Here is a 22,781-nt window from a genome sequence, read left to right on the forward strand (position 1 = left end):
GTAGTTTGCTGCTGGATTGAAGCTGTTGGAGCGTAAAACCTGTAGAGGTGGAGCAGCCATCGGCCACTACCAGAGCCAAGGCAGATCTTTCATTTCTGTTGTTTCTCCATCATCTCTGACTCTGACAGAGGCCATGCTGTCTCCGAAAGTGCACTGCAGGCTACTAGTAAACTATGCTGTCATCTTGCACATGTCGGTGGGGATGGTGAGAAAAAACAAATAGCAGGAGAGTTGACGATCCTGCTTTTGATTTTAATGATAGAAATCGAAAGGTTGTTCAGATTCATTTTCAATTTAGAATTGAAATCGTGACACCCCTACTATTGGACATATTGAAAATTTGGCTTGACATTGATGCTAAAAGTGAAGGGATTACCAAACCTTAACAATTCACCCAGTGGGGGACATGAATATGAGAATTTCAATTTCAAAGTTAGCCAATGTATTTCAGTCTTAACCAAAATGCTAAACTGCTGGTTATCAGAGGATCAGTAAAAGCAGTAGAATTGATCTTTTAGAACATTTCATGGCAATCCATCAAACAGTTTTTAAGACACTGCAATCTTAATCACAAATAGGAAAGGTCAGGAGTCGCCAAAGTCATTAGGGTTAATTGTATGGGAAACCATTAATGTAAAGTTTCTTCCAGTCCATCTAGTTGTTGAAATATATGACAGAACGTACGTAAAAACTTTGACCTGCTGATGGCACTAGTGTAAAAGTCATCAAAGTCTGTAAGATTAATGATTTTAGGACCATGAATATCTGTACAAAGTCTCGTGGCAATCTATCGGATACCTGTGGAGATCTATCATCCCAGAGCCACACCTCAAGCATGGCTGAAAACAAACATAGTGGCAATGTGGACATTTGACGTGAAATAGGACAGCCTGTGTTTACTTTTCATTTGAAGCAGAGCCGAGCCGGTCGTTTCGAGCAGAAGGCAAACGAAATGACAGGCAGGTAGCATTTGCCACAAAAAAGAGGTTTGTAGCGACCATGAATGCTTCTACTGTACTCTGATCGAGTGCCCCTGTGAGGCTCAGTGGACGGCAAACAGTCATGATGGTTCTACAACCTGAGTGGTACTTTGTCACCAATCTGAACACAGTCTGGACAGCATACGTCTACTGTAGATGACTGAGATCAACATGCCAGCTATTGTAAATACAGCCACACTTTTATGGTAATATGTGCCGCATATGTTTACACCTCGCATTAGCATATGTTTTGGCTTATCCAGATACCCAGATACAGATGGCATTTTAATACCAGGGCCACGGGTATTAGCGAATGCAAACGCTGGCCTAATAGGGCATGTTACAGTACATAAAGTATTCATTTAGTGCAACAGGAATGCAAACAACTATGATGATTAGTTCAGGATAACTCAAATATTTTAAAGGATAATATAATAATGGTATTTAATAGTGACATATTTTGGAACTGCAAAGCAATCATCTATGTCGGAGTCCTGCAGTTTAGGCAGCTTTTTGTTCCTACCCCCCTTCCTCCTCCCGCTGCTTGTCTCCCTCCCTTGAGTGTGTGAGGCAGTGCAAGCCTCTGTCGTTTGGGAAAGTCATTAAGTACAGCCTCAGAGTTAATGTCTCTACTGCTTTCAAAAAAAGTTTTCTTTTTACCTTCGTTGTTTGAGGAATGTGACTGCAAGAAGACAGCACAAGTTAGGGACATAAGTTAAGGACAGATGAGAGGAATCTCAAACTCACCTGATATATCCTCTAGACATGGAGGCTGTTATCTCAGCAAACAACAAATACATCTGACTGCGAGCTGGGGTCTGAAAATAATGGTGCTATCAACTCTAAAATATCCACCCAATTCTGAGTCAAGATAGGAAAGAAAATGTAATTTATTAAAAACATAATGTTTTTACCTTGTGGCATACGTGTGTGCCTACTTCTAGCCTACAGACTTGGAAAACACATCAACAGTTTTAAACAAAGCTACAACAAATTGCTTTTGGCAGAATAAGCAATGAATATTCATAGTCCGACAGCAGGCCCTAAAGTGCTGTCTTCATAATGCAATTCTATCCCACTCCACCTTGACAATGAATAATATTACCAGAAAATGCAATGCAATTAAAGCAACCCCTTGTTCCCTGTCTCCCTTTGCCACATGTGTCGCTCCCCAACTCCCCACGCAGTACAGTGATAACATTAAAAATTAAACAAGTCATCTGATTTCTTTACTGCAAAATTCATGTATAATAGTGTGGTGGTAGAATAAGTCGCCTTTGGCCAATTTTTAGTAACAACCAGTCTTTTGCAAGCTGCTGAAATGTATGAGGAGAGCTACTGGACCTAAATTAGACACAAAGAGACGTAGATAAAAAGGTTAGCAAATCCTGGGCAATTATTTAAACTTTCGATTATTAATCTCAACTCAATATGTTATGCGTGTGTGAATGGATACACTGTATGTAAACACACAGACAGTCAACAATTCAACACTTTTTCTACACATTATGATAATTCCACACACATCATGCTCCACTGGTGAAACACTTTGCTGTGAGGTAAAGAGAAACTTCTTGTGACTCCAGCTGTATCAAAATGGGCAAATTGTCAACGCACTTTCAAAGCCAACAGCTGGGTAAGCGGAGGGGAAATCAGTAATTGACAAGACACTGGACAGAAACGGGAAAAAATGTGAAAATAAAAATGATAACAAGTGGGCATTAAGCCCTGCATTGAAACAGTGAAAGGTTTATGGATGCTTGTTGAGATGCAAATATTGAATACAATTTGAGTAACAGATCCATGAGTGTGATGGCTTAGACACCAAATATAGTGTCCACGATAAAAAAAAGAACTCCACCAGGAATGTGCACTTAGATGTGTGTAATGGGCTAATGCAGCCTCTTGCCAGATGACATCACATTGCATTGCGGTAAAAGTTGAACCAGATTCAACAGAGCCCTCTGCGTTGGCACAACCGCTGCGTCAACAGAGAGAACCCATTCAAATGGATGAAGGACTGTGTTTTCACACAGTGCTGTTGTCTGCCTGGACCTAACTGTGATTTAAAACTAATGGAACACAGCATTAGTTCAGACAGAGCACTTAAGTCGTGCTAGCATTAGCTGATTGGCATCAACTGCTTCATTCATGCTTCATAATCACTGGCTCAATCATCTGCTATTTAACTACCACTTTGCTAGTTACGGTGAATCATAATCACACAAGTGTACAGCACGGCCATTATAACCATTCATTTCTTACTGTTGTCTGCTGATACCTTGATGCCAATGCCATTTGCTGTCACATCTTCCTGCACCACCTCATGCTCTCCCTTAGTATGACTAAGATTGAAGGTTGTATGTATTTAATAAGGGGTCAGTTGTCTGAGCGGAATCCTCATTGTTGTTCTGATCATTTGAGAGCAGAATCTTTCCTTTTCATTTGTTATGAATGGGAAATTTCTCATCACAAATGTCTCTGCCTCTGCAGACTTTGCTGCACCCAAAGGCCCACTAGGCCAATTAGTTCTGCTGGTTATTAATTATTTTTTCACAACACCTGGCCAAACCAAAAAGTTAATCAACACTGACATATCAGCAAATCAATTCAATTTCCACATATTTGTTACAATCTTAAACATATAAAAATCAATTCACCATTTCCCTTTAAAGACCTAAAGTGAGCTGAAGGTCGACAGCAAATACCAGGATTACCGTTTTCCCTTTGAAGTGAGATCAACAATCCCTAATACTACCTGACAAGAAAGAAGGACAAAGCGAGAGAGAGGGTGAGAACAAGAAGCAAACAACAGAGAGAGACAGAGCAACAGACACATGTCCACTGTAATGTAGAAAAAGGTAGGACATCGAAGTGGAAATGGAAGCGTTTACAGTTGAATGAGAGAATTCTCATTCTGTTATTTGCTTCCACATCAGACAACCAAAGAGCAATTCAATTATGGTAAGGAATGGAAAGAGAGGAGGAAAAAAAAGAAGACAGCAAAGAGGAAAGGGGGGGGAGGTAAATTGGAAAATATCAAGTTCAGGCAAGCGTCAAAATAGAATTCCTGTTGCTTTATGTTCTGTCTTTTATTTCCTTCTATAAAATTAATACATGTATAAATCTACTGCTAAATGCTACATGCATATTTTCATATTAGTATACATTATAATGGTGTGTCTTTTGGCCAACATCCCTTACTGCCACAAAGGCAATTAACTCTAACAACTTCTTGGTCAGGTGGATTTTTTTGGCTAGCATACAATGGATATTTCTGTACCAATTTGAAACTCAACGAACTGTAGTATCAACAATTACTCATGACAAGCCTTATTTGAGCTGTCAATTAAAACACCATAATTACAATTCTTAAAAGAAGGCAGCAGCATGGGTCCCAAATGGAAAACCAGACCAAACTCTTTTTATGAATCTAATATTTTCTAAAAAGTTGACATGCATGGCATTAATCCACAGGCATTGAATATGGGATGGAATTACGAAGCAAATGAAGACATACATGGGCATCTTTTTGCCAAGAAGTCAAACAAGATTGGCCCGTTTATCAAGATAATTGCCCTGCAAGACCGAAGCGGTTTGTCTAATGCAGGACATATTAAGTAGTGTGATGACAAGGACAATGATGAACAAGTTAACAGTTTTTACAGAGAGGTGATGAACTTCTCCTAAACCTCTTGTTTATTCGACTCCTTGGGTCAAGAAACAGCCCTGCAAAGACTCAAAGAGAATAGAAATAGAAATAGAAAGTTCAGTGACACTTGCCCAATTTACGACAGGACTGGATCTCAATTAATCTAATGCTCCCACATTCCAGGCTGAAAAGTTCACTGTGAACTCATGAAACAGAACAAAGGGACTGACTTTGCCATGCAGAGTTACATGTGCATTCATTGATACCTTGTAGTGAAGTTTAGTAGTAGTAGTTTAGGTTGAACATGCTTTGTTTGATCAAATAACCACAGAAAGCCGTTCATATTCATATATTTAATCTAGAAAAGACGTAATATGTTTGGAGCCTTTTAGTAAATAATGTAACAAAAAGGGTAAATTTACACAGGTCTATCCAGTAAAGTGGTGCTCAAGAGCTACTTTCCTCCAACTCTATGAATCACCAAGTGAAACTTTGCCAGTAATTGGGGGTAGATGCTATAGATTATTAAGAAGTCATAAATAGGCTCTCCCAGCAATGTAGTCATGATATCTAATTGCTTCGGATAATATCTTTGGCTTGCTATATCTCTTAATGGTGCTAAGTTAATTCCACAAAGTTACGTTTTTCCACTTGGTGGTCTTCTGTATTTCCACAAGTTAATACGTCTTTAAGATCGTGGTCCTCACTTACTAATTCTGTATGTTGCTGTATTCATGGCTTCACTCATTCAATCATTCATTCATTGTTCATCCGTGTCTACGGTACACTGATTCATGGTTGGTCTTACTAGTGGATGGAAGGTTTAATTTATTCATAAAATATGTGTCTGTTTAGTAGTTATTAGATATGTTTGCTTTAGTAGTTTAATAAACCATTCATTTTATAAACAACTTAACTCTGTGGAATTTATGTATGAAATATTACAGACACTGTTTACAAGCCAAGAACTTAGCAGCAACCTCCTGACTGAGACTAAATTAATTCATTGGTTTTCTCTCTTCTAAGAGTGATGCATCGAGGTGAATCTAATGCGAGTTAAACTTGGTTTATTTCGTATAAATACAGAGTGTAAGACCATTGCTCATGTGAAATAAGTGCATTTATGTGCATTTATGGAAAACAAGTTTGGTAATTTGCTGTAAAGATCTGATCTGGCTTTGGCTTTGATTTGGATTCAACTTCCACACATTGTACCTGTTGTACCCTTAACAGGAACGCTGTGAACACATTAATGCATCACAGAGACTGTCCTCACATGAAGAACGACAGCATTTATCATTTCAGCAAGTGGTCCAAAATGACATATGTTTACCTTCGGGTGATAAAGCCAACGGCTGTGGTAATAATGATGGTAAGATTGGTCTTTAAAATGAGATGCTGCTGTTCAAAGTGCATATTTCATTCCAAACCACAATCTTTCCCTAAACATAAACAAGTGCTTTTGTGCCTAAAACTAATGAAACCTTAACTATGGAGTTGTCATGTCATGAAATGGATCTGTTTTTCAACAGTAATTTGTAACGGTTTTGGAAAACACAGACAAACGATGTCGTCTAAACCAAGTTACTCAACGTCCATGTAAACATGCACACTGAATATGATCAAAACCAGGATGTAGATAATGGACCAGGATACTCAGTACATTAGTTTATGCAGTAAAATGAAGTGAAAGCCTTCACAAAGACACAGAAGCACAGGATTGTGGAATACAATACATGAGTGAGTGGAGAAAACGTTGACATATGGCTCTTCTTAGTACAGCCATATGTTTTAAATCCTACATGTCTGGGATGTTTTTGTAATCCCAAAAGTAACTAAATCATATCATTGAGAAGAAAGTCACATACAGTATTTAAGCTTCTGGTGGCTCCAGAGATTAAGTTCCAGACACAATGGATTCAGATGAGCTTAAACTCTTTACTCCATATTCATTTCCTGTAACTTTTTCCCCCCATGTTCTTCACCTCTCTCTCAGTCACTTTGATCCTCCCCTTTGGCTGCCGTGAGAAACTGAGTCATTATGAACCTCAGCGATGCCACTGTGGACGGAAGAACTTTAAAATTGTCGGTTATATTTTCAACATGTGGTGTGATCTAAGCTTACACATCCTTTGAGTCTCCCTCCAAATGATGCTCTTTTTCTCTTGATCTTGCGGTCTGTCTAATATACACACACACACACATGTATATGTGCGCACAAAAACACACATAACATCTGCTTGCAAAGTTCAGACAGCGAGAATGTTCCTTCTGTTCAGACTTCTGCTGTGTGTGTGTGTGATGGAAAGCGGCAAAATAATGAATCACTCCCTCTGTTAAAGTGGTGTTTGACAAATGAAAACGAATGAATGTCGAGACACACGTACACAAATCCACACACACACACCTCCACAGCATATGGCTACTTAGGCTAGTCTACGGGGAGATTTTTTCCCATAAAGCCCTGTCCTAACATTGACCACCTGTGACATCAGCGCTCTCCGCACCACTTGACTCCCCCGCAGCAAGAAAGTGAAATATTCACTGTCTGTCCTGTCATGCCTCTGCATAGATCACTGCCTGTATTTGATCAATCTGGACTCCCTGCATCCCTGATGGAAGAAGAAAGGAGACTTCTAATTCTCCTCATCCTGGCTGTCCTCTTGAAGCTGCTGGCTATGAGAATAATTTCATGTCCATCTGCCACAGGTCTCAGAGCTAATTAAAAGCAGCAGCTCACTCTTCTCGACCTGGGCTGCAGGTCACAGCTAAAATTTACAACAGTGTCGGCCTCTGAGGTGGCAGCACTGTCCCAAACTTGCTTTGACTGCTGCTGGACAGCGGAGAGGAAAACAAATGCAGTATGTCTGAAGTTCAGAGCCAATGCGAAATTGGGCGGATGAAGGGAAGAAAAACATTTTGTGGGACGAAGGAGAGGGGTGGCAAATCAGAGTGATGGCAGAGCAGCACGGAGACGGAGGGGGCAGGGAGTGAGGGCTCCATTAGATTAGAGCAGAGTGTGTGGGAAGTGACAGCTTGTAAGTTCTTTTCTGGCCAGTACTTTAAGGGCTGGGGAGTTTGGGACTGGTCATACACAGACACGATGTGTGTGTGTATGTGTGTGGATAAGAGAGAGAGTAGACATACAGGAGGAGAGAGATTGTGTGTGTGTGTGTGTGTGTGTGTGTGTGTGTGAGTGTGTATTGGGTTACTTGGGTATGCAGAGTGGGGTTAGCGGCAGGCGCACGGACATAAATTGAGAGCGTTGGGAGAGGCAGAAAGACAGACAGTGAGATGGGGCTGGGGACTCTGGGAGTGATGCATATCGGATCAATAAACTTCATAAACAACATCATCAGCTCGGTCACCACGAAGACAGCCAACCGCCAGGCACCATCTGGCCCTGTCTCACCGGACCGCAGGATCAGCCAGCGTAACCTCGCACACAAACACATGCACATACACACACCGTCACACACACACACATACACACACACACAGAGCCGCGCAAATATTCAGTGCACTCGCTCTGACACGCATGGGCGCACACAGAGACGTTCAAGCCAGGTAGACGCAACTGAGATTGGTCTGGAGAGACAGATTGTGTGTGAGTGTGTTTGTGTGCGTCCACCGCAGCAGTTAAGCAGTTTATTCAGGAGCAGAAGTTTATGGGTTCTTTAACAGTGTGTCCTATAGCATGATAATTACTGTAAAAGAGACGGAGAGTGAGAGGAGAGCCAGCGGAGAGAACAAAGCAGTATAAGGAATAATTTAGAGGAATAAAAGTAGGAGTGAGACAGGGAGCAGGGAGGTGAGAGGGGGAAAGGGAGAGGAGGACATGTCTTGTAGAGACAAGAGGGGAGCTGTGAAGAAAGGTGCAAATTAGTCTTTTCTATGAGGTTTCAAAGGAAGTGTTATGCATGACTCTTCATCACAGTGTGTATGTGGGGTACAAGCGAATCAGAATATTTCATCTCTCAATGCGGAGATAAAAGTTTTCTTATCATGATTATATTAATGCTGATGCAGAATGATGAAGCGAGATTCACCTCTTCTAGTCATATTACAGGTGTGGATGTTTTTGAAGAGCAGGAGCGGAAAAACATGGTTAAAAATCATAAAATTCCGAGAATGATGTGTTTCTGCATATGTTTATGTTTCATTTCATCTATCTAACAATATCACTCACATTATTTCTGTATCACAAGATGTATCACATAACCACATATTGAAGAACCAGAACATGCTGCCATATTTATCTTGTTGTCATGGATAGAGGTCCTGGTGCAAAAGCCTTACAGTTTAGACCAACTCTCCACTCCAAAGTTGCACATCGATCAGACAAACTGCTGACATCACTGATCCCCGTGTCCTCGGCTGTAGACATTACACATAATTAGATATTGAAATCAAATAATATCAAATAATAAAATAATATCATACTGCCATTTTTAGGTCTACTTAATTTGGTCATTAAGCCAGTGTGGATATGTTTTAGACTTAAAAGGCACACTGGACCCGCTGTGCAGTCTGCATTTTGTACTTTTTGAATAGATTTTTTGCTCAAGATTCATTAAGTAATCACTAATGAACTACTCATTAAGTTGTGGGTTCATCGACCAAAAACAGTCCAGTCTAATTAAAAGAATCAGTAACTATAAAACACTAAAAAAAATGGAAAACCACAACAGACTAAAAAGAAACTAAAATGAAGTCCTCAAAAATAAGATTACAAGGATGTTACTGGTTGATTACTCAATAGAGTGGTCCTCAAAACCACTAAGTCCAGACACTGTTCCCTTTTCAACATGAATCAGATAAAATGCAAGTACATAATGAATTCACATCAAAGACAAATTATAACTAAGGATTTTAGATTTGTGAATTAGAATTTAAGACATTTTCAGACCAGCCCACATCAAACCCACTGCCACTTTTGTTTGGTAGCTCACTGAATCAGCCATACACACATATACTTTTATGTGCTCCGGAAACTAACTGGTTTTAAGATAACTAGCTAGCTGCATGGACGGCAGCCAGATTAGTGTTAGCTTCAGCGTACAGTGACTAACCAGTGCACTCAAGTAAATGTAGTTTGAAAAAGTGAGCTAGTGTTTAACCGTTAAAGGTTTCAGCAAAAACATAGTGAAATGGTCTGAAGTACAGCTGTGCCAGCTGTTTGTTACAGGTGTGCTGAAAGAAATCATGTGAAATCCTGACTGCTGAATCTATCTTTCTCAGTTTCTGGCTCTTTCTCTCACTCATTTGAAGAGGGGACAGAGTGTTCTAGACACCCGATAAATTAAATGCAAAGGCAAATGATTTATATCAAATTATTTCAAGCGACATGTCTTCCTCTCTCTGCATAAAATTGGTATATGGTCTAAATAAACTGCCTCCTACATTAAGTGTGCGGCCCTTGCTGTGTGAAATACTACCTCTGTTTTATATTCCCAGAATGTCACTAACATTGTATTTCATAAAAAATGTGTTAATTTCTTATGACTTTCGTGGAGGCAGTCAGGTATTCAGTAGAAACCAACTGCGCCTGCATTAAATAACTGAGGAAAACCCTGAATTTAATGGGTAATCTTGATAATAAAATGCATGAACTGTGCATTTTTCAGGCAGGATGTTTATCACTTTTTTTTCCTACACTTAATCAAGATAAAGGGCAAAGAGAAATGGAGCCAGTGTAGCTACATTAGCAGCATATACTGACTCCAAAACGGCCCACAGTGTCATCTGTGTCATGAGGCCAAAGCTGACTGCTCAGCTGAGTACACCTGCCAAACTGTGACAGCCAATTGCTCGCTGTCAAATCATATTGTGTTTTAAATGCATGCTAACCTACTGCAGCAACTGTTACAGCAGCGCTTGATCTGCAATCTCTGCAGCCACCTCAGCTTCACCTCGACATTCATCATCTTCATTTCATGCTTTTTCTACTAACTATACATGCTTTGCTCTTTTGCTGTGCTTATGTGACACCTCATCTGTGTGGCTTCTGTTATTTTCACACCTGGTCCTGAATGGGGATCTTCCAGAACAGATCACACATACAGTCCTTGAGGTAGTTTGTTCTTTGTGCTCATATGAACATGGATCTACAGTCTCTGGTTAGCTTTCAGTTCCTATTTTAATTTGGAGCAGATGAATAATACATGTGAAAAATAATAATATATATTTACTTACTCTAGTAAGAATCACTAATACTTAAATTGAAGTGCTTGTCAGATGTTCCAACACCATGGGCCTTCCAGAGAAGACTCAAAGTGTGCACCTTTATCCCCATATTTAAATAATTATGCTGTCTTTCTGCACTCTATGACAGCTGGCTTCTTACCCCACCTCTGAATGTGACTGTACGTCTTACTGACTACTTCTGTTCTACAGTCTACAGCCTCTGTAGCGGGGCTTTGAAGCTGGACTTGTACTTGGACTTATTAGTGGCTCTAGGACCACTTGAGAATGTTACAAAAGGATGGGTATGAGGTTTGTGGGAACAAAGGGCGTCTGGGCTGCTCTTTATGCGCTGCTGTCAGCTCGACTTTGATATGGATAAGTGGTCATTAAATTAAGTGATGCACATTTGTAGCCCTTGGAGAATTTATTCTAGTTTTAGTTTTAATTTTGTTTTTAATTGCCAGCGGTGCTGGTGGTGGTATTCGTATTTGTCATGTGTGACACTAAGGAGGGGTGAGAGCACCATAGTGGTAATGCTCTGACATTGACAGTAAACACTTTCAATGCAGGCAGTGTCTTGACCAGCAAAATAATTGCAGTCCACTGTCATTATGCGCAGGAGAGCCATTTCCATTCAAATTAAAAAGTCAAACTTGATGTGAACCAATGACAAAAATAATACTCGTAAAAAAACCTTGCTTATGTAATATAACTTCACAAAGCTTTTGCAAAGGCATTTTTGAGGTGGCGACTATCATTAAAGGAGGAAAAAAAGAAAACAAAAGATGCTGTCTACATGTACAGCAAGGCCACTGACAATTTTCCTCAATAACACACAGGGGGGCAGTTAGTGCTCTTAATGGGGAGTTAGTTATCTCAGAGTATGAGAGCAGCCTAATAAAATCACTGAAGGTTTGTCTCTCAGCATCTGCTTTCACTGATGAGTAGATTCAAACAGGTACATGTTCTAAAATAATTTTAAAAGCTGCCTCAATCTATTACGTTACTTTCACAACAAACCTACGCTTCCCTACTTTGTGGGAATAATTACATTATTAATATACTGTGTGAACATTTTTCAAAATAACGACACTGACAGGATAGCTGCAATAGCTGCGGAATAATATTCAAATTACAGGCATTTCAAAAGGTGCCAGAAAACAGTATTAAACAAAAGACCGTGAAATACAGCTTACACAACACATCAAGTGACCCTCATATCTCTGCTGCACAATTAATATAAAAGAACATCTCCTATGTACCTAAAAGTGCTTAACGACCTTGTAGATTAGACAAGTGAGAAAGATTTGATTCATTGAAAAATCCATTTTATCTTCTCATGATAATGTCTCAAGTCTATTGTACAGATGTCTAATGAAAAAGGTCAGTTATCTAAATGGCTTATTATTCATAAGAAATGGTGTGCAAGCATTAAAAAGAATTTTTCTTTGCCTCTTGAGCACACTAATTAATAAACCACTGAGGGATAGGATCTGCAAAATTCTCATCTTGACAAGACAACAACAAGACACTTACATTCGGTTGTTGGGAATTATCTTGTGTCCGTCTTTGTACCATGTGACAAGGGGTCGGGGGTAAGAAGCGAGGGGAGGTTGGCTGATGACGGCTGCTCGACCCTGAGTCACCGTCTTCCTCTGCTCCTCAGCGGAGAAGTTCCCCATAACTGGAAGAGGAGAGAGGTTTGAAGGGTACCACTGCCAATGTATTAAATTACATTTAGTCAGAAAGAGTATAAATGCAAAGCAATTAGAATCACGACTGCTGATAAAAGCGTTAATGCCTAGTCATACCAGAAAGTAGCACAAAAAAAAATCATTCCTGTGTCATCACGAAATATGTAGTTCTAAAAGCTTTGTGTTGTTGTGACTAAACTCGCAGGGCTAGTTAGTGAAATACAGTAGCTGGCTTACCAGTAGCATGCTAGCAACACTGGAACATGTTAACACTAGTCAGTCAGGCCAAGCTACTTTCTGTTTCCTCTGTACTGGTCCGTTTACTGATTTCAGTCATTAAACAGATGTATTGAAGAGGGTGAAAGCTCCAAGAGTCAGCAAGCAAGCTAGTTACGTCACCACATCTTTGAACCACAGCTACAACAGCTTACTCTACCTGTGGTGCTGCATCCCTCAAAGGGTCAGCACTGGCTTGTGATTGGTCATCAGTGCAAATTTACACGAGGGAGAATCTACTTTACCCCCAACAGCGAATCCACTGGTTTAAATGCCCGTGTGATAGAGCCATTAGTTTTAAAATATTAAATTCGTGTTCACTTTTTGGGTTGATTGTATGATATTTTAGTGGTAAAATGCTTTACACATATTACTTTAAAATATTACAGTCCAACTGAAATTAAATTGCATATTCAGAGAGAGACAAAGAGACAAAGTCTTTTCCCCCTTCCTTTCAGTATTAATAAAATATTAACAATACATTTTCAACACTATTTTTGGCTACAAAATTTCAGTTCAGATTTTTCGCTCAAAAACAACATCTTCAGTCATTCAAACATTGCCGTTGGTATAATGATGTGAACACTTGTGTACTCACAGGCCACCTGCACGTCTGTTCTCCGGTGTATGACTGCTCCCATCCTGTTCCTCACCATGCACTGATACAGGCCAGCATCAGTCCTCTTCAGAGACGGGAGAGACAGCCTGAAGATGGACGGAAACAAAGATAGCTTGTGCTTTCTCTCAGACTCGTAAACAGACACCATTAAGAGGAGTGTTATATTTGGAGAACGTGAGACAGAAGGGAAATGAGGTGGACGTCTGTTTGTCCATATGTATGCACTCGTGCGTAATTCTCTTTCATGACCTTGATCTGAGAATGGATTGGACCTAAGGTTGTCAAAGTTCCCCAATAGCAGACGGGAAGGCGGAGTGGTGCAAATACAGTATGTGTGTGTATGTGTCTGTAGCGCCCCGTGCATGAGAATGTTTTTGACTGCGTGCATGTTTTTTTCTGAGAGGGGTTGTTAATGGGGTTTTAATGGACTGTGCTTCACTAATGGGAAGCTTGGCATAGGATCTAGGTTGGTGCCATGCTGGACACACACACAAATACATATACACACATGCACAGACACACACACACACACACATATTACACACAAACCGGATAGACATGGTAAAACTGGACATCGCTTTGGGGCTCATTATGAATACCAGGACAGCCAAGTATTTAACTCCCAGGCTGTCAGTGTATGCTGCCAACACATACAAACCTACGCAACCACACTCACACACTAATACACACAAGCTTACATCAAAGGCTCACACACGCAATTCCATTTGAATCAGGAATGACACATTACACAGCAGCTCTTATCCTGAAACAGATCTCGACATTGGACGCTTCCTAGCTCTGCATCTCTCTCTGTCTGTGTTCCATTACGTTTTTTAATAGGCGCATGTGGTGGGGCTGTCACTGTTCTTTGAAATGCCAGCCAGCTTTCCTTTATTTTCCTCACTAAACACAAAGTTTAATGTTGACAGGTCTCAATCAATATAATAATTTTTCAGAAAATGTCTCTGACACAGTCTCAGCCCTGTGAAAATTTAAGATCAGTTTTACAGACAAGTTGCCCAAACTTTCCCTGTAGCATTAATCTGAACAGACTAAGGACTAAGGACAAAAGGACTAGTATAAACATGGAGATACGGTTTCAGTATCCAATGAGTCGCTGTCTATTTCCCAAGAAACAAAAGGCATTCTCTTAATTTTCACCAATGTGTTGTGTTTGTAATGAATAAGTAAGCCGGTGGAGCAGGCTGCTATATATTTACCAGCAATTAGGCAGCATTTAATGAACAACAAGGGTTGGCTTTAAAAAGCATTGTTTGTGAAAGATAACTTTGTTTGTGGGCCAAAAGTGATATGCAGTTTTGAAAATGACTGAGTACCCTTTTCGACGGAGTTTCTAAAAACAAAGAAAATGATACTTCAGTCTGTTTTCGTAAGTCTTACTTGTCTAGTTATGATTTTATTCAACTCACTATGTATAAAAAGTGAGTTTCCATTGGTGTGAATCATTTTTATTCATAGCGATACTCATCTGAATTCCTCACTGTCCAGTACATTAAACAGAATAAGAGGTAAATGAAAATAAATCAGACTATATGCTAAACAGTGTGTGGAAAAGCATACAGTTTGTGATTTTGTGTTATAATGATTCATATTATTCTTAATGTTAAAATGAAATGCATTTAAATTATACTTTTATCTAGATTTCTTTACAATGTGTCCCCCCATTTTCACATACACAGACACACACATACTTCCAACTTTGTGTGGACACTCACTGACATAATGCATTCTCCATCTTACTCTAATCTTAACCTGAACCCAATTCTAACATTAATCTAAAAACCAAGTCTCAGCCTTAAAACAGCCCTCTGAAGTTGTCGAGTCGAGCCAAAATGTCCTCAGTTCCCAAAAACGTCCTCACTTTGCAGGTAAAATCTGTGTTTGGTCCACACAATGTTGCAAGTACAGGAACACACACACACACACACATACACACACACACATCAATGGCAGCAAGCACACAAGACACCTGCTTAACAATCAGAACTAATTGGGGTTTAATGTCTCGCTCACTAACACTTCGACATGGACAGAAGGAGCTGAGGATCAAGTCATCCACCCTTCGTTAAATGGCCAACCTGAGCTACCTGTCTACATTAAACTAACTGTAAAAGTAAAGTCTGCAGTTCCAGATGGTCACATGCTCACACACACAAACACACACTTTCCCCTAAACCATCATATCTGAACAACTAACCCTAACCTTCCAATCTAATTCTAACCTTAACATTAAAGCCAAGTCTCAAACAGCACTTTGACCTGGCAAATTGTCTTCACAATGCAGGAATGTCCTCACAACGACGGCTTAAAACCAAAACTTGTTCTCAGAGCTATACATACACAAACACACACACACACACACACACACACACACACACACACCCTCATGCTCACTGCACCCTGCCAATTCAGCATAGCCTTGGCCTCACCAAACTAAACTAGCCAGAACGCTGAGAGCAGTCCAGAGCTACACAACGCCTCCTGGCTCGAACGGCAACTGCCTACAAACTGCTGGCTCAACCTCTCCCTCCCTCAGTGTGTATGCGTTCCCCAGATTCCTTCTTTTTCTGAATGATGTGAAAAACAATTTTGTTTCACAGCTGCAGTTTTGCAAAGAGGGATTGCTTAGCTCCTACCAACCAGCACACACATAGGGGCAGAGAGAGAGAGGGCCAGAGGAAGAGAAGAAGAGAGGTACAGCAAAAAGCAGAGAAAAAGACTCAGACATATTGATTGGTCCTTCTCTTCTTTCCCCAGACCATATACATATTTATGGTGCTAATGTAATTATTAATCTTCCTTTGGCTCCACTGTCTAAATGTTCTGACCTTCTCTACACACACTCCATCACTTACAGGCAGCTGTTTTACCATGCTACGGTGCATGACTGAACACATGGAAGATTCTCAGAGGGAGGGATGGAAAACATGCAGACAGACAAACAGGCAAACATGCACTTAGCGACAACAGAGAGATCCGTGGGAAAATGCCTGACACATAAGCAGCTAGTCGGTGATAACTGACCTGTACTGTGGTGTCCAGTCGGTGATGTTGCTGATGTTGAGAGTCCAGCGGTATTGCAGAGGCCAGCTGCCTCCAGCCGAGCAGGTCAGCACCAGTCTGTTTCCCTCCAACGCCACCTGTTGCCCCAGTCCACCCCCTCGCAGGTAGGGGGCCACCTCTGACAGACAGACAGAGACAGAGAAATGAAAACATGTTATTTTTGTTATCTGAAAGAAGTTAATCATGCTTGGACAAGCAAATGTCCTCTGTTTCACCACCCACAAGAAATAAAAAAAAATATACATTCCATTTATGTTTTGTCTTCATCTTCTGCATAAACACTGTGTGGAACAAAATATGACATGACAATGTAGCTACATTTGATTGTATATAGTTTCAGACCGGAATAAGCTAAATCTGTAATAACGTTGGCAGGAGCCATTTAGTAAATGTCGCAGCAGAAATGAAAACAAAAGCAATAATAAAAAGAAACGTTACTCCTTCTAATACTCTTGCAGCCAATGCCTTTATCACCAGTAGTTAGGAGTGTGTGAAACGGGATGTGTGTGAGACAGAGTGGACCAAAGTCTGACAAGACTCATCTAACAAAATTTACCAGAACTTTCTCTGGAGATCCCACACTCCATTAGTGAGGCCAGTCAAAGCGTTCCTCTATTATCTATCTTTGTGCAGACTGTGGTCATAAAACCTACAGACACATACTCTCTAAAAATCTCCTGTTAAGCGTCAGATAATTAACAGTTTTGAACAAAGAACATATTTTTTGCAAAGTGTTCTGAATGCTCATTCTTAGATGGATTTGAATATTTAATCAACAGGCTGACACACATGGCATGTGATGCGCATCGACACGCTCACGCCTATTGTTTCCTATGGAAGTCCACACAGCATGCATCATCACTCCTAACATTGATGTGCGTCAGCGGTCCAGAAAAGCAGCAATTCTATCACATTTACTCCCCTGACACTGTAACTCGACTATTTCTTCTGTCTGCACAGAGCATCTGTAGTGTTGCTGCCATTAGTTGAAATGCAGCGAATACAAGGGTATACTGCACTTTAGGCTTCGCCTGATGACACAAGTCAGAGTCACTCAAGCTTCTGGGCTCCACTAATACATAACCCTTTACTGTAAGACACTTGTTCTTCACCTCTGTCTCATCTGTTATTTTCCAACGCCACACCATTGTGTATTCTCACTTACAGTACATATGGTGCACTGCTAGACTGTCAAGTATTCAAGCACAGGGGTTGTGCAATGTTGTACTGTGCTGTGACTCATAGTGCCGATACTGCACCTTATGATAAGGCTGTTGAAATCACTCTCACCCTGCCTTGTAAGGTATATTTGCTGAATAGCTGAGCTGAAGCTACTGTCTAAACAATGGCATCCAGTCTTAAACTCTTGGCTCAGGTGTTCAGACCTGGCTCACAACCACACAACATAGAGGCATCAAGGCTAAAGAGTCTGTCCACCGCAACTAGCTTCAGGACCTGTCAGCATGTGTTTAGGCCTGGACCCACAAAACAAAAATCAGCATCTGGCCGTGGGGTGTACGCTGGAGGTACAGTGCGGTGGGGGGGGGGGGTAGACAATGAGATTTATTCAGCCCATCAACCACTCACGCACACACACACAAACTGGGATAGAAGGGGCAGGCTTATCTGCTTGCTACAGTATGTATGGACAGGTCCATAACTCTAAGGCAGAGTTTTACATTCTCTCTTTCCCTCTCTCGTTCTCCTGTCAGCTCAATCTTCTCTCCTCCCTGCCTTTTCAACTTTCTCTGTTCTGTCTGTCGTCCAGCGCTCTCACTTCGTCTCCATTTCCTTCCTTATTCCTTATTCCCTGTGGATGTCTCAGGGCCAACTTTTTCTCCTTTTCTCTCTCTCTCGGCTTTCCACCGTTTCACCCTTCTCCCTCTCTCTTTTAGATTGATAGCTGCCTGCTCCGTGCACAGGAGGGAAGTCTCCCATCTAAGATAGAGTGTGTATATGTGTGTGCGTGTGGGTGAGGGAGAGAGAGAAACGGTACGTGAGCGTGCATGTGAGCGTTAGGATTTATTTAGAATATTCTGTTTCTATAGACGATAGCTGGCAACGCAGACTCCAGTGTCACACTGCAGACCAGCACTATAACTCACTGCTGCCTGCCTGCCTGCCTATAAGTGTGTGTGTGTGTGTGTGTGTGCATGTGTGTGAGAGCAGTATGGACGCAGCCTTAACAGCTTACCAAATATGAAACCCAATTAGAAAGGCTGGCACACCCACATACTGTACAAATAGAAAAATGTGGACATTTTGAACCTGCCTCCATCCCATCACTTATCTCCCACTTCCTTCATACTTTATATGGCTGCATGTTGCTTCCGTCCCCCGACTCCACTCCTCATTGCCCTTTAATCCTTTCCTCTGCTTTAAAGGGAGTCCATTAGGAGCTACAGACCGAGATAGAGAACTCCACATCTAAGAGGAACAAGGTCAGCTAACAGCACATTCTGCTCACTGATGTTTTCTGTCTCTCTCTCTTCCCCGTTGTCTGTCTCTCTGTCACTCAATGTCAACACATCACTCTCGCTCTCCCTCACAGTCTCCCCTTTTCCTAACCTGTCTGTGTTTCTCACAAGCTGTGCTATTCAGCCACCTGTCTGTCTTTCAGGACCACCTCCTCTCTCTCTTTGCTCCTCCCTCCTTCTTTAGTTGCCCCTCGGTCCATCTCTGTCAAAGTGTGTGGCAGCTCAAGGTCTCCGCTTTTTTTTGTCTCTTTGGGAAGAATGTTACCTAACAGAGAGATCGGCCTCCAAATGTGACAGGAGAGTCAAGAGACAGACGTGCATGTTAGGTGCACGCAAACACACACTCGTTCACTGCCGCGACACGTGCGTGTCTCTGCTCTCGGGCCAGGCTCATGAAGCTGCTTAGGCAGATTCTGGGGAGGAATTCAATTTGCCGGGGAGATGAGTTCTGTGATAGAGCGGAGAGGGAGGAGAGGAGGATGAAAGGACAGGAGGAGAAGAGGAGCAGGGTCGCTGCTTCAGGGCTGATAGTCCACTGCGATCCCGCCCTCTCCACTCTACTTGGCTCTCCTCTTTGTCTCTCTGCACTTTTGCACAGTGAGTGAATGGTGGAAATAATGCCCTGGATGACTTGTCCTCTACAAATGGGCCTGCAACGATCATTATTCTTACACTGCGCTTTATTAAACATCCCAAAATTAATCCCAAATATTACTGTAACGGCAATGGTGAGATGAGAGATTTTCTCTGGCTCGACATGAGGTCAAGGTACTGCCTAACTTGTAACAGCATTAGTAAAGGTGTTGATTTTACGTGTTAGAAGTTTGGCTGAGGTGGTCAAAAAAAAACCTTAGGTGGTCCAGTTTGCATTCAGATATGCAGAGGAAACCCTGTGGTGTAAAAGCATTTCAGAGCACTGACATAAGAGAGTTAGAGTGCAGGGATAAAACTTAAGTTGAGCAGTGGGTCTCATACTAGCAGGGCCTGCTTAATTAGCGTGTGTATGTGCGTGTACAGTGTGGGTGTGTATGTGTGTGTCAGGTCAGAATTAGGGTCACTCACTCCAGAAAAATCACTTTATCTTCATAGAGCTGCACCCCTACTGTGAGACAGGGCTGGCAGAACCGGCTATAGTCTATGAATACTGATTCACTGAGAGCATGTCTCTCTCTCTCTCTGCCTCTCTGTCTCTGTCTCTGTCTCACACACACACACTCACACACATTCACCCTTCACCTTGCCTTTTTGACGCATTGTGGGGAGAAAGAGGAGAAAATAACTAAATCAGATTCTTTTATTACAAGTCATTTTTTTATGAATAAGCGGGTAAAAGTTGCATGGCTAAGCAGTTTTTTTTTTCATGGTAAGAGCAGTCTATTTGATTATAGGGTGCAAATGAGTTCTATTCCGTTTTAATCTAATAAGTCTGCCAGCGCTTGTTTCAACAGGCATTTAAAAACACTTAATTGGACTGACATTGTGGGAGGCGGGGAAAGAATTATGAGTTGAGTTTTTGGCATGTTGCTACCAGCCAGAAAAAGAAGGTTGAAAAAAAGGCTAATTAATTGAACAATATAAAATGAAGGGGCTGAGAAATTTGATTTTCTTTCACCCATCGAAGAGTTCAGATAAGTCAGGTGAAAACATATTACGAATGTATCATGCTTTTTGTGCCTAAAATAGTTAGAGACTGTCGCTGAAGCTGTTGATGATTAATTGCTCACGTTAAACTGAGACAAATTAAGATTACTGCAGCCTAAAAAGGCATGATATCCCACATGTAATGACTATTTTTGCCAAAATACACCGTTTCTTCAGTCTTGGCAGTCACAAGGGAGCATATATTATTGCACACATATAAACAAGAACTATAACTCTGCAGAGAAAGCTGTAGGTGAGTGAACCTCACAAGAGTGAGGTGAATTTCAGGTGAGCTCGGGCTCTGACCTGAAAGCTGATGAACTGTATTATAATATAATTCTCTCTCGTGGCACACTGCACTGCTTTTCTATTTTAAATCATTGCTCCTATTAAGTGATGTTGACAGGCCTGATTCAGGTCGTAACGTGTTTAAAATAATCTTAATGAGAGCAACGGGTAGCAACTGGATCAAAAAGCAAACGATTAGACTCATTACATACCACACACTATGATTTTATCTCCTGAAAGTCAACACCCGCTGGTCCAGACTGCAATGGAACCAGTCTATTCTGGTCAGATCGGCTGTTATAGAGCTTTAACTGAAGGAATCTACTGACTACAATTAAACACAAAACTCCTGCTGCCTTTGATGATGGCAGAATCAAAGTGGCTATGACGGTAACACACTAGGCTGCAGCTTGCACACGGATCCCAACAGGCCTCAGCTGAATTGTGGGAAAGTGAGTCCATCAGGAACTGAACTGACCTGGACTAGAGGTGCTGCTCCCGAATAGGAAGCGGCAGAAAATCCTGCACAAGAGAACAAAATGCGTCCTCTGCTTCATCCGTTGTTAGATGGAGCAGAAAGATAGGTGTGGCAAACAGGATGTGAGAGTGGAACTTTGATTAGGAGTTTAACTAATGGCTTTTTAAGTTGGCAGCTGCTTTAATTGACTATTGAGTGTCAGACTCCACACAAGAGCAAAGCATCTCTCACTGAAGGCTGGATAACACTCCGCTAACCTCTCCTCCTGCTCCGACAGCCAATCGCAGCTCCCTACTCAGAGCTCCTTCCCTGCCTGCTCCAATCATGCCTTCCACAAGCCTTGACTGACAGCTGTCTGTGAGGAGGCGACAGATGACTGACTGATCCTGACGTGCTGATTGGCAGATGTCAGACCAGGAGACATGTTGCCTGCACCGTCACACATGCACACACACTCAAACACACACGAGTACATAGAAGCTGCGGCGAACGGCCCTGGCTTGACTTTGCTTGTGAGTTTGTTTGCGTCTGTGAGTCAAAGACAGCCTATACTACAATGTACCGGGAGTTGAAGAAGATTCCTAAACAACCTCTACAACAAAAGGTTGTCAAGGAGAAACACATGCTGAAAAAACACAGAATGAGTTCAAATCGCAGCTTTTTCAGTCTGGATTCACATTAACATTCTGTGCTCGAAGGAGGTAAAGTAGCAGGTGAAAGGAAACAAATGTGCACAATTAATACTTAATTACATCGTCTGTGGCCATTTGCCAATTCAGCCTGTCCTCATTCAGTGGCCGGCCAGTATGTAATTCTCTTTGGAGGTTAGCATTAGGAAAATGTTCACCAAAACTGTGAATATGCAGTCATTTTAAAATGTCAGCGTATTGCTTGCTTCAGGATCTAATAATGTCCATGTAACTGTGTGTATATACATATGTGTGTACTGGACATCTAGTCGAAATGTCAGTATTTGACATGTTGTGCATATATTGAACAAGACATTAATGCGCAATAGCCTGGTTTGGTTGCAGAAAAACAGCACATTATGTCATTTCAAGTATGAGCATGTGTGTGTGTGTGTGTGTGTGTGCGTGCATGTCTTTGGGAGTTATGTTGACGATGCACTGGGTCAAGAGAGTGTAAGTCCATGGATGGTGGAGGTAAAGGGGGTAATAAATGGGGCAGAAGGGCTGCAGCAGAGGGGTGGGAGATGGAGGGGTGATACTGGGGTGATGGGGGGTTTGAGTAATCAGGTGGAAGAGACTGTGATCAGTGACATTTAAGAGGTGGGCCACACTGCAGGGCACATCTGCTAGGACACACACACACATACACACAATGAAACGCGCGCACACGCAAACAACTGTCAGCTCCTATCTCCTGATGAGCAGACAGGCGGACAG

At 41.5% G+C, this 22,781-nt stretch overlaps 1 protein-coding gene across 1 annotated transcript in view; it reads right to left on the minus strand.

Annotated features, from left to right (window-relative positions):
• LOC139225692 (protein sidekick-1-like) overlaps positions 1–22,781 on the minus strand; it is a 213,790-nt gene that overhangs the window by 119,921 nt on the left and 71,088 nt on the right. Inside the window, exons 2-4 of the mRNA XM_070856523.1 lie at positions 16,453–16,609; positions 13,387–13,493; positions 12,355–12,502 (exon numbers count right to left, since the gene is read on the minus strand). Coding sequence (XP_070712624.1) covers positions 12,355–12,502; positions 13,387–13,493; positions 16,453–16,609 — 412 coding nt within the window. The remainder of the gene's footprint in view (positions 1–12,354; positions 12,503–13,386; positions 13,494–16,452; positions 16,610–22,781) is intronic.

This window comes from Pempheris klunzingeri, chromosome 3 (genome assembly GCF_042242105.1).
Source record: "Pempheris klunzingeri isolate RE-2024b chromosome 3, fPemKlu1.hap1, whole genome shotgun sequence".
Lineage (NCBI taxonomy): Eukaryota > Metazoa > Chordata > Actinopteri > Acropomatiformes > Pempheridae > Pempheris > Pempheris klunzingeri.